Genomic DNA, 14,331 nt, shown 5'->3' on the forward strand with positions numbered 1-14,331 from the left:
CAAAACTTTACAAACTAAGGAATATAGATTATTTCCACTTTTGAGCAAAGTGTAAAGCTTGCCATAGTTAGTTGACTTCACAATACTGACTTCTTACCTTTTCTAAAGAAATTGTTTGCATGAAACAACCTTCAGTATGTTCTTCAAAAAATCTTTGATGTAAACAAAGAGTTGGAATATTTTCTTAAGAGACCGAAGAAGCTTGTAATTCTTGTAAAATAAAAGAAGCATTTATTAAGGTAGGTATGTTATTAAATGTTTTAGGCTTGCATCTACCAAACAAAATATACTTATTATTTGTTCAAGCAAAAACTCATTTGATTAAATATTCTCACTTTCGTCTCTTCAAGCAAAAGTCTATTGGATACTAAATATGTACAACCCTTCTTATTATCAAGACAAAACTTATATTAATCAACATTTAAGCATGTCCATTCATACAACTTGTATTTGATAAACAAGATTAAATATTTAAAATTATTGAAAATATAACAAATTAATGTTTTATACTTAATTAGTTTTAAACTAGTGTTTATGCATAAGTTAGTATTTGTTTGTGTGTTTATTAAAAGAGATTTAAAGATTGGGGAAGAAAACAATAAATATTTTTAAGTTTTTAATAGAATCAACCTTAAAAATAATTTATAGTTTTAGAAAGTCAATATGTCTATAAAAAATAAATAGTAGACTTTGTAAAAATACAAATGATAAAACATGTGCAAAAATAGAGTTGACTCTCTAAAAGTATAAGGGATATGCACTAACATGTAGAGTTGAATTGCTAAAATACAAATTAGTGTATGAACAGATAGAGCTATCAAAATGGGTTGGAACTCGCGAGCCAACCTGGCCCACCAAGAGTTGGGATCGGGTTGAGTTAAATTTTTTTACAAATTTTAATACGGGTTAATTTTTGACTCAACCTACTTAGAACCAAGCTCATCCGGGTTCGTCTAATGTGTATTGTTAGACTTGTCTAATTAGTATATGGACAAACTTGTGTATACTATATTGTAAGACTCGTTTAATCATAAAATGGATAGAGTCATCTAATGTGTATTACTATATTCATCTATTATGTGTATGATCAGACTCGTCCAACATTATTGTTAGACTGATCTAATTAGTGTATGAACAAACTCATCTAATGTGTGTTGTAAGACTCGTTTGATTAGTGTATGAACATACTCGTCTAATTTGTATTCTTAGACTCATCTAATCATTGCATGGAATGACTTATCTAATATTTTTTGCTATACTAATCTAATTAGTATATGGACAGGCTCGTCTAATGTATATTGCTAGATCTATACAAAGTTTTTTGCTATGCTTATCTAATCAATGTATAGACTCATCTAATGTGTATTACAAGATTCATCTAATTAGTGAATGAATAAATTTGTCCAATGTCTATTAATAGACTCATCTAGTTTGTATGTGGAAAGACTTGTCTAACATATATTGTTAGAGTCATATGTTCAATATATAAATGAGTCGTCTAATGTTTATTAGTAATATTTAATCAATATATCGACATACTCGTCTAATATTTTTTGTTCGCTCATTTAATCAATGTATTCCCAAAATTGTCTATAATATTTTTTGCTATACTCGTTTAATGAATATAAAAAATGACTTGTCTAATTTTTTTTTATTATAGTTGTATAAAAATATAATTAAAAAAATTAAAAATGTCAAATAGTTAAAAAATTAACTTTTGGAACACTTGTCAATAATATAAATATGAATAATAAAATAAATTTTCTAATATTTTTTTATATATTATAATATATTATTTAAAAAAATATTAAAATCAGTCATGGAAGGTTGAGGTTAAATCTAACCATCATTTTAAGCAAAAGAGCCATATAGTTATTTCTCTAAAGATAAAGACTTTTTAATTCTTTATCTATTAAAAAATAAAATTATTTAATAAAAAATAATTAGAAAAAGGACATACCTCTTTATACACGGACATATATATTATAAATAAAAACACCACAATAAATAATCTAAAAGGTAGTTACTCTGATAACGAATATTTAAACATAGGTCATTTATAAAAAGGCTTCACCTTGACTCAAATTTTCATCTTCAGATTTCACCCGTGATAAAATGGATTGATAGATGCAGAATGGTATAAAATTGGGCAATTTGGCTCTCATTGTTTTCTAACTCTGCACAAACAAGATGATATAATTATTAAAAAAAGTTCAGTGTGGCAAATGAATCTATAAAAACAAAACCGAACACTTATCTCCACCCACTCGCTAATCGCCGCAGCAACAACTAGCGTCGTACCGTATCCACTTTCTTCCAACTCCACCCTTCTTCTTCCTCAAACAACCAAACATGGTGGTGGCGGGTCTCTCTCCGGCCATCTCCGTCTCCATCTCCACCGCCACCACAACCCCCTCTTGTTTCCATTTCCGGACCACAAAACCATCCTCTTCTTTTTTGGGCCTGCTCCACTCTCCCCAGCCCAATCTCTCCATCTCCGCCAGGAGGAACCGCTACAACACCACCCACTGTTGCCGCTGCTCCCTCAATTCCGACGATACCTACGTCAATTGGGATTGGAACCGATGGTGCCGCTATTTCTCTGAAATCGAACAGGCCGAGAATTTTGCCTCTGTCCTTAAGGTACATCGAATTAATAATATATTTATTCTTTTACCGAATTTTCGTGTTCAGTCGCGATATGAAACTTCTTGAACTTCTTGCAAGATATGAAACTTTCTTGAACTTCTTGCAAAAGTTGAAATTTCCGTATGCGTAATCAGTCAGTGGTTTGATTAATCATTTGGATTCTATGCCTGTAGAATTTATATGCAGTTAGAAACTACTCGTTTTAATCTGTACATAGAAACCATATGATCGTTAAAAAGTGTATAAGTAGAAACATGAAGGTTATGTTGGCGTTGAGTTGACTTATCACCTTTCTCATTTAATTAAAGAGTCTGTTTGGATGAATTTTTTTTCCATATGCACTTTTAGAAGAAAAAAATATAAAGGAGAAATGAATTAAACTTCTCTGTGAACTAAAATTAGTTATGCATAAGCTGATTTGTAATTGTTCTCTCATATTTACTTCTCCAAAATTAGACTTCTACCGCTTGCTTTATTTTAGGAAGAAACTCATTTCACTTTTATCTTCTCTTAAATAGGGTTCACGAATAAATTTACCAAAACTAACCCTTAGTCTAAAGTTAATTTTAATGAATAGGTGATGCTTATGGTACTTGCTTTTTTTGTGTTTGTGTAGTTTCAACTTGATGATGCTATTGAAAAGGAGGACTTTGAAGAGGCCATTAAGTTGAAGAGGGCTCTTTTGGAAGCAACGTCCAAGGACACTGTTGCTGAAATTATGGATCAGTTGAAGGTAAGAGCACCAGAATTTGTCTGAATTAGTTGACTTTTTTATTTTTGTATATATGGTGTTGTTGGTTCTAGATGTCAACTGGTGGTTGTGTTCTTGTGCAGAGTGCTATAGATGATGAACGATATCATGATGCTTCAAGATTGTGTAAATGCACTGGAAGTGGACTGGTATATTTCTTGTTTGCTCAACTTTGTGCTAGCCATTGTTTGAAAGTGTAACTTTTTACAATGTTTTATTATTGTATTTAGAGCTTGATTTTTTTTAGTTTGTGTTTGACTCAGCTTTTTTCCTACTTAAAAGGGAGATGTTCAGCCAAGTATGTTTTTAGAAAAGCTCTTGAAAAGAAAAGTAGTTTTTTTGAAGAAAGGCCTGGAAAATAGAGGTAGTGGATAAGGAACTTACTTTTATGTAGATGAGAAGTGAAAATTAGTTAGCACAAACACTATCTTAGTATTTCCTAGAAGACGTAGCTTCACCCTCTTAACAAAACTTCAACATTATGGATCAGTTCAACATGGTCTGCAAACTAGCTTTCATCCGTTGTAGAAGACAAATAAAATATCCACTGCTTAGAGCAACGCTTACAATATTTATTTCTCACATTGAGTTAGTTAGATAATCACATGCCACATTCAAGTTACCATCACCAATAACTCATGATCCGGAATGGGTGAGTCTAATAATGTAGAAGAATGTTTTGGAACAGAAATTGGGAGTTATGAGGATTTAAAGTTTGTCCCCTTGAAGACGTAAACAAAAATTAGTGGTATGGTTGGAAGATATTTGGTAACTGTCATCAATCATTCAATATAATTTAACAATGACAAGGTTTTACAAGGGTTATATATATTGTAATGGGAAAGAAACTCAACATTATGAAAATTTAAAACAGATGGTGTGCCAGATTAGAAAGAAGGTAGTTTTAATAAACTTATGCAGTACAGTTGTCTGAGAAGATACAGACAACCCGTTTAGAAAACAAAATAGTAGTTGTGATTTGTGAGTATTGTTACTGATTGATGGTCTCAGCAAGCTTTTGTGAATAACAACTCCCTTATTTGATGACCATTTTTACCTTTATGTGCAGGTGGGCTGGTGGGTGGGTTACTCGAAAACCTCTGATGACCCCTTTGGTAGAATTATACATATAAGTCCTGGTATGGGTAGGTTCATTGGCAAGAGTTACAGTCCAAGGTATGAATGTCTACAGTATATTTTACCCTGTAGTTTTTTTATTGGGGAGCACTGCTTATTTCTACTCAATACAGACAGTTGATGACAGCATCTAGTGGAACTCCAATTTTTGAAATTTATGTGGTAAAAAATGCTGATGACACGTATCATATGCAGGTAATATTCAAATTTTCCATCTAAATGATCCTTGTTTATTTGTCGTACCAATCTGCTTGAGGGAAACAAAGTCTTAGTTCACATGTTGATTCATGGATAGTTTTTATTGTTTCATTATTAATGACCCACATATTTATCAGTAAAAGGCTTAATTTTGGGGGTACTAATGGAAATATTTAATAAGCAAACTGAATGTAAAATGAATTATAGAATAGGAACATCATTTTTAGTGGATAGTTTTTAGTGTTTCATTATTAATGACCCCCATATTTATCACTAAAAGGCTTAATTTTGGGGGTACTGATACAAATATTTAATGAGCAAACTGAATGTAAAATGAATTATAGAATAGGAACATCATTTTTGTGGTTTTGCTTAAGTGTATGATTTTCAGCTGGTTTGTCTTTATTTAGTCTTTGTCCACATTATCTACCTGATTCTGAGTAATTTGGTTAAGTAGTATGCTATTGGTTATGATGGGATATTGGCAAAACCTAACAGGTAGTGTATTTGCGACAAGCCAAAGGAAAGTCAAAGAGAAACTCTCTATCTATATCTGCTAAAGGCCCATCCAAACCCGAGGTGGATAATGTATCTTCATCAGTTGAGGTGCAGGAAGATGAAGAGAAGGTCGAAAGAAATGATGAGAAAAACAATAACATCGAGGCAGTAACTGAAGAGGGAATTAAAAGTGTCATAAATTTTCTTAAAGAAAAAATTCCAGGATTAAAAGTCAAAGTTATGAATGTTAATGTTGAAGAGGAAGCAGCAGAGAACAATGATTCTATTCAGCAGTTGATGGAGGAAGATAATAATAAAACTGGCTCTGGTGAGAATCATGAAGATGAAGTTGATAATCTCGATGAACCTGATGGGGTCACTCTAGACAGAGATGGAGATGCCACAGAAGAAGAAAAGGATTTGGAAATGAAGCTTTTTATTGGTGGGGTTGTACACAACAATGAGGATACTCCTGTCAAGGATGATTTTGTACGTCTTCCAGCAGTAATAAAAAATATGGAAAAAGATTCTTTTGTCTTCAATTTTGCTAGCAAAAATCTGGACTATGGTATCAAAGAAGATAAAGCTCCCAATATCAAAGTGGCGGCTTTGGCAGCGCAAGGAGTCTCGGAGCTTATGCCTCCTGATGTTGCTAATGCATTTTGGAGTTCCGACAAAGTGTCTTCCAAGGTGAGACTGGGATATTGAAGCATTTTAAACAAAAATCATGCATTTCTTTGGAGTTCTGTTAACTCATTCAGTAGGAATTAAGGAACACCTGTTATGATTATTACTGTAATGCTAAGGTTTTCATTGGTGATAAAATCAGGACTATTTCTGTGTGGAAAATGGGAGACTATGTATGTTATTGATGAAATGACACAAGTACAAAATAAGAAAGAGCCAAATCTCCCAGCAATGGAGGAAGCTCCAATCCCCAAGCCTAAGCTTGAAGATGGAAAACTTACACATATTTCCCCTCTGACATAACCCCATCTTTTACATTGGATCTGTCATCCTTCTCTTGTTTTTAACTGGCCACACTTCTTACCAAACTAATTAACCCTTCCCAGCCTTTTTTGTCTATGATAATACTGTTAGACATACAAGAAATGTGGAAAGATTCGTGGTTATTGTTCACCGTCACCTATGTTTATACACAACTTTCAACATCTTTTCCACTTTTCTTTCTTTCAACATGCTATTTAGTGATACCATTCTTTATAGCTTCATTTGTCACTTTTCCGTTGCTAAGTTCCTTAAAAGGAAAGTGAAAATCCAATAAGTCAACTCTTCCACTTTGTGTCTTGTTTCTAGCATGACTGTCAGTATTCTATTGTTTCCTAATTTGATTTGCTACTTTAATTTGTGGTTATTGTTCCCCGTCACCTGTCTTTTTTGTTGAGTCCATACGCAACTTTCAATAAGTCAACTCTTCCACTTTGTCTCTTATTTCTAGCATGACTGTCAGTATTCTATTGTGTCCTAATTTGATTTGCTACTTTATTTTCTTTTGTTGTGAGTCCATACGCAACTTTCAACATCTCTTCCATCCTTTTTTTTTTCTTTCAACGTGGCATCAGAGCAATACCATTTTCATCACCTATTTTGTTAATACTCTCTGCTGCTAAGTTCCTTAAAAAGAAAGTGAAACTCCAACTAGTCTCCTCTTCTGTTTTGTCTCTTATATCCAGCATGACTGTCTATATTTCATAATGTACTAATTTGGTTTGCTACTCTAGATTGTGGTTGTTGTTCACCATCACCAACGCTTTTGTTTAGTAGTTTGTACATAGCTTTCAGCATCTTCATCTATTTTTCTTTCTTTTAACATGAGATCAAAGCGATGCTATCTTAAATGACTCATTTTGTGACTATTTCGCTTCCAAGTTCCTTTATACAAAATAAGTGCAACTCCAATCAGTCACCTCACCTCCTCTGCTTCGTCTCATATTTCCAGCATGACAACCAATCTTCAATTTAGTCCACGTTTGGCTTGCTACTCTGATTTGTGGTAGACATTCATCATTACTGACTTTTCCGTTGCACTTCTTCTAGCTTTGACAAACTATCTGACAAAATTAACTACTCACCTAATAACAGTAATTGATTTCTGTTATTTACAATTGCAACAACTACATATTACTTGGATACGCATATGGTCACAATCTACATCAATATCACTGTTGATTATTGTAATCTATCCAACCTTAGTATAAGTGAGAGTTGAACGAATATTCTGACATAAATGAAATCTGTATAACAGTGAGATAATGGTGATGTCAGTTCCCATGAAAATTGATCTTAAACTACTTGTGTGACCCATTGAAGTTTTTTTAACTATCACTTGATATACCGTGGTTTACTTGTCAAAGAACTGACTGATGCTTCATCTAGATCTCCAAAAGCATGCGTGATATTGTCAGAGTTGCTATGAGTCAAGCACATAAAAGAACTAGATTATCTGGGGATACATATTTTAACCGGATTACCTGTTCAAGAGGGGATTCTGATCCTTTTGATGGTGAGGTTACTTATCCTTTTGTGCGTGTGATATTTTTTTTTAAGGAATTTAGTTAAAGCAGAACTAAGAATTGTTTGTGCTGGTCAAAATGCAGGACTCTATGTTGGCGCATTTGGCCCTTATGGCATGGAAGTAGTTCATTTGAGGAGAAAATTTGGACATTGGAATGAAGGGGACAGCGAAAATAACACTTCAGATGTCGGATTCTTTGAGTATGTAGAGGCTGTGAAGTTAACTGGGGATCTTAATGTTCCTGCTGGCCAGGTTTATACATTTTTAATTCTTGATCATATTGTGAACTTGTATCAAGTTTATGTGAGCATGACAAGGAAGAACTTTTTTTTTTTTTTTGGTGTAGGTGACATTCCGTGCAAAAATTGGCAGAGGCAATCGCAACACCAATCGTGGGATGTATCCTGATGATTTAGGAGTGGTAATGCACTATTTTAATGGATGTCTTAGGTGTTGGGTGTTGAATCATACTTAATTTCGAAATTAACTTTAGCCCATCATACTAGACCTTTTCCCCAACAATCTTTTACATTGTAACCTCAAACCTGCTGTGATAGAAACCTGGAATCTTATTAGAAAGATTATGGATATCTCCCCTCAATCCAGTGTTTAATTCCTAGAACTTCGAGGGTATACACCTCCCAATATGAAAAGGCTTAAACTCTATCACAACTAACAAGATGGCATCCCTCTCAACCCCTCTTCATATTTATATACAGCTACTGGTCTACTAACTTAAACCTGCCTTCAATGGAACTAATCAGTTGCAGGCCCTCAACATACCCCTTTGTATTTCTCAGACTAACATTAGTTACTAATGGGGAAAATGTAGCAATTCTCCCTTTAAGCATTATTCATCTTGTCCCTAATAGCAATGGGTTGCTGCAAACAAGGTTCCATTTTGTTCTAACTAGTTGAAGCATGATTATCAAGCCAACCCCATCCTGCTGCTGAAAATATTCTTCACTCCAACTAGGACAAACAAACACGTCAATGCCCACAATCTTCTATGCTCTGTTTTCGGCAGTACTATTATTGTATTGGATAGAAATAGATAGAGTACTCAAACAAATGCGACATTCACCTTCACTTTTTATTTTATTGAATGTATTTTGAATCTTGTTTGTTTCCTTGACTTGCCTAGTTATCGGGAAATATATTTTGTTGGATCTATGATTTTCTATTGTTAATTATGAATGTCATGAATTTTGACTATTTCTTTTAAAATTTGGGCATTTATATGTATATTGCATAAGTTAGTTAATCTATATATAAAATTTGTGAATAATGGCCTTCGCTAGAAGAAACAAAGGCCACTCATAGCTATCTCTACACCATGAAAAGGCGACATCTTTTGTACTTCCAAAAGAATTAAAAATCTTGCTTCAATTTCCTTTTGAGGTTGCTTTCTAATGCTTTTTATATGTACTTATTTTTATTGGTTTCATCCTTTGTTTGGGTTTTCTTTTTTTCAGTTTTACTCGTTTGTATCAGTTTTTGATGTTCTTGAAACATACAAATAATCTTAAATACTGCACTTATTTCCAATCAGGTTGCTAGTTATAAAGGCCAGGGGAGAATAGCTGACTATGGTTTTCGAAATCCAAAATGGGTCGAAGGGGAACTGCTCCAACTTAATGGCAAGGTAAGTTTAGTCAGAGGCGTTGCATTTTTCTCATAATCAATAATAGACTTAGTTAATAGAAAAATTTGGTAGAATTTCTGTTGACATTTTTCCTGATCTGCTGTTGTCATATTTAGGGCATGGGACCTTACATGAAAGGTGCAGACCTAGGCTTCCTTTATGTAGTACCTGAGCAAAGTTTTCTAGTGTTATTCCACCGGTTGAAACTACCCATGTAAGCCATGGTTGATGCTACGCTACTCCTGTATAATATATTATCTGATGCGGGGTGGAACATGAAGGATTCTGACACTAGCACGAGATTACATGTTACACTTTTTTTCAGTGGTAGTTTTACCCTACAGGCAGGCACTTGTTTTTGTTTTTCTAGTCCTTCTGAGTTCATTTTTTATTGTTTCTTTTACCAATCTCTTTGCTATCTGTCACCTTATGTATATAAATTTTGCCGACTACTATAATAGTATGCTAGGAACTCTGGAAGTACCGTAAGGGATCTTTTATGTGCATAATGTGGAATATATCTGTGTGTTCCTCCTTTCTGGTTTGGATTTCTCGTTTGTGGAATTCCAACATAGTCTGCTTGTATGAAAAGGAGCAAATAATATTTGAACTTCTTCCCTGTGGTAATATATCCACAGATTTTGTTACACCATTTCCTCTTGAAAGAAAGGAAATAATAGTTATAAACTTTATGCCACCCTTATCAAGAAGGTATTGGCAGCACAACAGATGCCTCAAGCTAGATTCCTGAATAAACCTATAGTGCTTTTTGAGACGTGTGAAGAGATAAAAAGGTGTCTCGTAAGAAAGCAAGTGCTCCATTATGTAGCAGGTTGCTTTCAGTGATGTATTTTATGGTTATTTTTTTTGGACCTTACCTTAGATGTTTGTACAAGAATAAGTTGCATTAAAATGCGCAATGGGAACCTTTCCAGTGGAAGCTGAATTAAATAAAGTAAGAGATATTGTCTTATTTTCTTCTTATTATTACACTAAAGTGAGTTCACTCTAACGAAATCAAGTTACTTTTCTCCATTTGAGAAGGTTTCTTTAGATTTTAACGGCCCCGCATCGATTTTCTTCGTATTTTCACATTGAGCATCAAGAAAGTAACTCAAAATCATTTTCGCCATATTTCAAAGTCACAGAAATAGTTGTCTATAACTCATTTTCGCCATATTTCATCAGTAACATGATACTTTTGTCAATTCATCATTAATAATCAGTGTGTTTATGATAATAAATCTTAAAAACGAAGACAATATCTTAATGAATGAAAAGTTTCTAAGAATTTTAAAATATTATTTGTTATTTTTAGTTAGTAACTTAAGACTCAACTTATAAAATTTAATTTAAAACAAAAATAAAGGCTGTTATATAATAATTACGAATATAAATTAAATTGTGGTTGGTTAAAAGGCAACCATTATAGCTTTTCCTTTTAGACTAACACAGTCAGTAGAGCACTAGAGAGAGTGAAGTAATCGAGGTGGCACGTCTTGCGCTAAGAAACAACGACGAAAAACTAAAACATCCTTCTTTTTCTTTTCCCACCACCCAAACCAACCTTTTTCCTTTTTCATTGCACTTCACTTTATTTTTTTCTCACTCGTCGTCTTTCTTTTATAATCTTCGCTTCACCAAACCAATGCAAACGGAAAACGCAGAATCGCAACTCACGAGGGTCGCACCGTCGTCATGAAAAAATCGCTTTCCAAGGGCTCCGAGTCGTCCACTCAGTTGGACTCGCCGCTCCACTTCCACTCTCCGATGCGGTGGGACGGGACCGATCCGCCGGAGTCTCCGGAATACCGCTCGCCGGAAAACTTGACGGAAAAGCAGGCGGACCACTCTATGGCAATCGTCACCGTAGGAAAGCTCAAGCAGCTCGCTCCGGACAAGCGCACGGAGAACCGGAAGCCGCCGGAAAATCCGCCGCCTCCGGTGAGGGTGTTCAACGGCGCGATGACGGAGGAGACGCAGCGTCCGGCGGCGAAAGCGGCTCCTGTGATGGTCGGAGGCGAGAGGAGATCGAGGTCGTCGGGGTGGACTACGGATGAGACGGTGTGCAAGGCGGCCCTAGGGTTCCGGCTGAGCGAGATGGTGGTGTGTCTGATTTCGTTTTCTGTTATGGCGGCGGATAAGACGCAAGGATGGAGCGGTGACTCCTTTGATCGCTATAGAGAATATAGGTATTGAAATCATCATTACTATTTGTATTATTTGTATGATTATCAATCTTAACTATTGTTATCTATTAACTAATTTCTGAAGTTTGTTTTGTTAAAATTAGGCTAGGTATATACTTTGTGGAAATGAATTGGTTGGTGATTGTAGAAATTGATAAATGAATGTTTGCATTAATGGGTGGTGATTGTAAAAATGTGGAAGTTATTGGTGTGTGTTGATGATAATTCTTTCTGGCAGGTACTGTTTATCTGTGAATATCATTGGATTTGCATACTCAGCGTTACAAGCATGTGATCTGACATGTCAACTTGCCACGGGGAAACACTTTATCAGTCACCACCTTCGCAACCACTTTGATTTCTTCATGGATCAGGCATGCCCAACCACTCTGTTTCTGTTCCTATCTTTTACTTTCCTTCTTTTCTGTCAGAGAAGTAGTGAGCATATTCAGTCTTCCCAATATTGTCAAATTAGTATACTACTGCTTGAATCAAGGAAGGTTATAACTAGTAATTTTGAGTTCAAGTTGGAATATTCAGTGATCTGGAGTTTAAATTTGAATATACTATTGAATTAAATACTTAGATTTTTTTTTTTTTTTTATCGTTCATAGATATTCTACTGATTCAAATATGACACTCTTGTAAAGATTACATATTGTCCTAAAAAGAAGATTGTTTCAGCGTTCTGTTTGTTAATGTGGAGATTTTGCACTAGAGCAATATCCAAAACCTTTTTTTGTGGCTGAAAGTGGTGACATTTTTGTGATGAATTGATGAGTAGGTTCTGGCTTATCTTCTGATATCAGCATCATCATCTGCAGCGACACGGGTTGACGATTGGATATCGAATTGGGGGAAAGATGAGTTCACAGAAATGGCCACTGCATCAATTGGAATGTCCTTCCTCGCTTTTGTTGCCTTTGCTATGAGTTCTCTCATCTCTGGTTACACCCTATGCAACCGCAGCTCCATGTGAACCTCACACCTACTTCTCCCAATATGATGAAATATACTTGTCTGAAACTGATTTTGATGCATGACTTATCATCACATCCAAGAACCCAAAAACGTGGAAGCAAGAACTATTTGCATCAGTCACAACGTGGAAAACCACATGTACTGTGCTTCCAAACATGTTGTAAAGAAATTGTTGATGCCCAAGAGTTTGCACTGAACTGACGGATTTATGTATATACACAGTTTCAGTATATTGTTCGTGTTGCAAATGGGAGGCTGGAAAACATATTTTCCTTGTTTGATTTTCCATTCAAATACTCCTTTTTAGATCTCATGTTCTTCCACATAAAATGTGTTACTAGCTATGAAGCATAGACGCCGACATGAACATTGAACACGATTTAAAATATAGGATTCAGAACACAAATCTATATATTAAATCATTATATTAGATCATTATGAGTTCTCTAATTTAACGACCAATATTTATATAATAATCTACATATATTATCATGAGATAGAAAAATAAATTTAATCTATTCATCTAATATTCAAAAGTGATGAAAAACAGTGATTATATAAAATTTGTTACTTATTTTTTTATTCCTGATTCCAAGAAAATTATTATATTTATCTTTATTAACATTGTATTGGGTTTATGTCAAAAAACAAAAGGTCTGTCTTCCAAAATGTAATAAGAAATCTTCAAAATTTTCAAGATCTAAGAACAAGAAACTCTAAAAAAAGTGAATAACTAAATCCATGATAATTAAAATAAAGAAAGGAAAAAAAGAGAATGAGAGAATAAGAGAAGAGAAGTGTGAGTTATGTTTTTGGAGGAAGCAAAAGTCATCTATTTATAGATAGAGAACGGGTTTGAGATGGACCAAAATCTCATGGCACGTAGAGGATATTTGCAACGACCACGTAATGGTCAAATTTTTCGAGCGCTAATGAATCCCAAGCTTTTCAAAGAGGGAACGAGTCTTGCGACATACATGAATGGGTGTGCAACATTTATATTTTGCAATATTGTTATAAAATCTTTTTTTTTATGGCAATCTCCCACATTGCAAAAGATAACATATAGAAAGGCTAAAAGAAGAAAATCTTAGGTCTTATATAAGATGAATGTATCAAACCTGGTATAGCAAGCCATATAAATCAGTCTTAGATTGTAAAACTTAACACACAATGTAGTTGATATAACAAACTCTATTAACCAAAACATTTAGTATGTGTTAGGGGTTCATCAATCACAATATACCTCCACAATCCTTGTTGTTATTGTTGTGTTGCACTTACTCGGTCATGCGCGTGCCTGTATTCATGAGTGTTCTAGAGGTCATGCCAAGATCTCATACAAATAGCCTCACTTAACACTCACATATGTGATTTCATCAAGCGTATGTTGCACATCATATACCTACCCATAAGGGATATGTAAATCATTAAAAGCTTTGTTTTATCTAAAATTCATATGTTGCACATCACTAAAAATCATTAAAAGCGTATGTTGCACATCATATACCCACCTATAAGGGATATGTAAATCATTAAAAGCTTTGTTTAATCTAAAATTCACACACACACACACACACACACACATGGGATCTCCAAACACAAATGTTAGGTTACCATCACTTGTTTGTTTGCAAGTGGCTTATATCACATTCCCCTCAATGTTTCTAATATCATGTTTCTTCCTAGTGGTTTAGTTAGAGAACCTACTAGATTTCATTTTGACTTTACTAAGTCAATGGAAATA

The 14,331-nt window shown here is 34.4% G+C and overlaps 2 protein-coding genes across 2 annotated transcripts; both read left to right on the top strand.

The window, feature by feature from the left end:
• Positions 1-2,185: 2,185 nt before the first annotated feature.
• LOC114163927 (protein EXECUTER 2, chloroplastic) lies at positions 2,186-9,949 on the top strand. The gene is made up of 11 exons (XM_028048319.2): positions 2,186-2,643; positions 3,266-3,382; positions 3,484-3,549; positions 4,470-4,576; positions 4,651-4,732; positions 5,234-5,923; positions 7,631-7,757; positions 7,852-8,021; positions 8,116-8,190; positions 9,322-9,414; positions 9,531-9,949. Exons 1-11 carry the CDS (start codon positions 2,353-2,355, stop codon positions 9,630-9,632), a joined length of 1,920 nt encoding a protein of 639 aa, XP_027904120.1. The 5' UTR covers positions 2,186-2,352; the 3' UTR covers positions 9,633-9,949.
• A 922-nt stretch (positions 9,950-10,871) lies between these two features.
• LOC114163928 (CASP-like protein 4A2) lies at positions 10,872-12,897 on the top strand. Its single transcript, XM_028048320.2, has 3 exons — positions 10,872-11,606; positions 11,842-11,977; positions 12,388-12,897. Exons 1-3 carry the CDS (start codon positions 11,113-11,115, stop codon positions 12,580-12,582), a joined length of 825 nt encoding a protein of 274 aa, XP_027904121.1. The 5' UTR covers positions 10,872-11,112; the 3' UTR covers positions 12,583-12,897.
• The last annotated feature ends 1,434 nt before the right edge of the window (positions 12,898-14,331 follow it).

Source organism: Vigna unguiculata, chromosome 9 (genome assembly GCF_037176805.1).
Source record: "Vigna unguiculata cultivar grain cowpea cultivar isolate G323 ecotype 2 chromosome 9, ASM3717680v1, whole genome shotgun sequence".
Taxonomy (NCBI): Eukaryota; Viridiplantae; Streptophyta; class Magnoliopsida; order Fabales; family Fabaceae; genus Vigna; species Vigna unguiculata.

Coding starts and splice junctions, on each gene's coding strand:
- LOC114163927 (XM_028048319.2), top strand. CDS start 2,353: ATGGTGGTGGCGGGTCTCTCTCCGGCCATCTCCGTCTCCATCTCCACC. Junction 8,022..8,115: donor TTAATGTTCCTGCTGGCCAG/GTTTATACATTT, acceptor TTTTTGGTGTAG/GTGACATTCCGTGCAAAAAT. Junction 9,415..9,530: donor TGCTCCAACTTAATGGCAAG/GTAAGTTTAGTC, acceptor TGTCATATTTAG/GGCATGGGACCTTACATGAA.
- LOC114163928 (XM_028048320.2), top strand. CDS start 11,113: ATGAAAAAATCGCTTTCCAAGGGCTCCGAGTCGTCCACTCAGTTGGAC. Junction 11,607..11,841: donor GATCGCTATAGAGAATATAG/GTATTGAAATCA, acceptor TCTTTCTGGCAG/GTACTGTTTATCTGTGAATA. Junction 11,978..12,387: donor TTGATTTCTTCATGGATCAG/GCATGCCCAACC, acceptor ATTGATGAGTAG/GTTCTGGCTTATCTTCTGAT.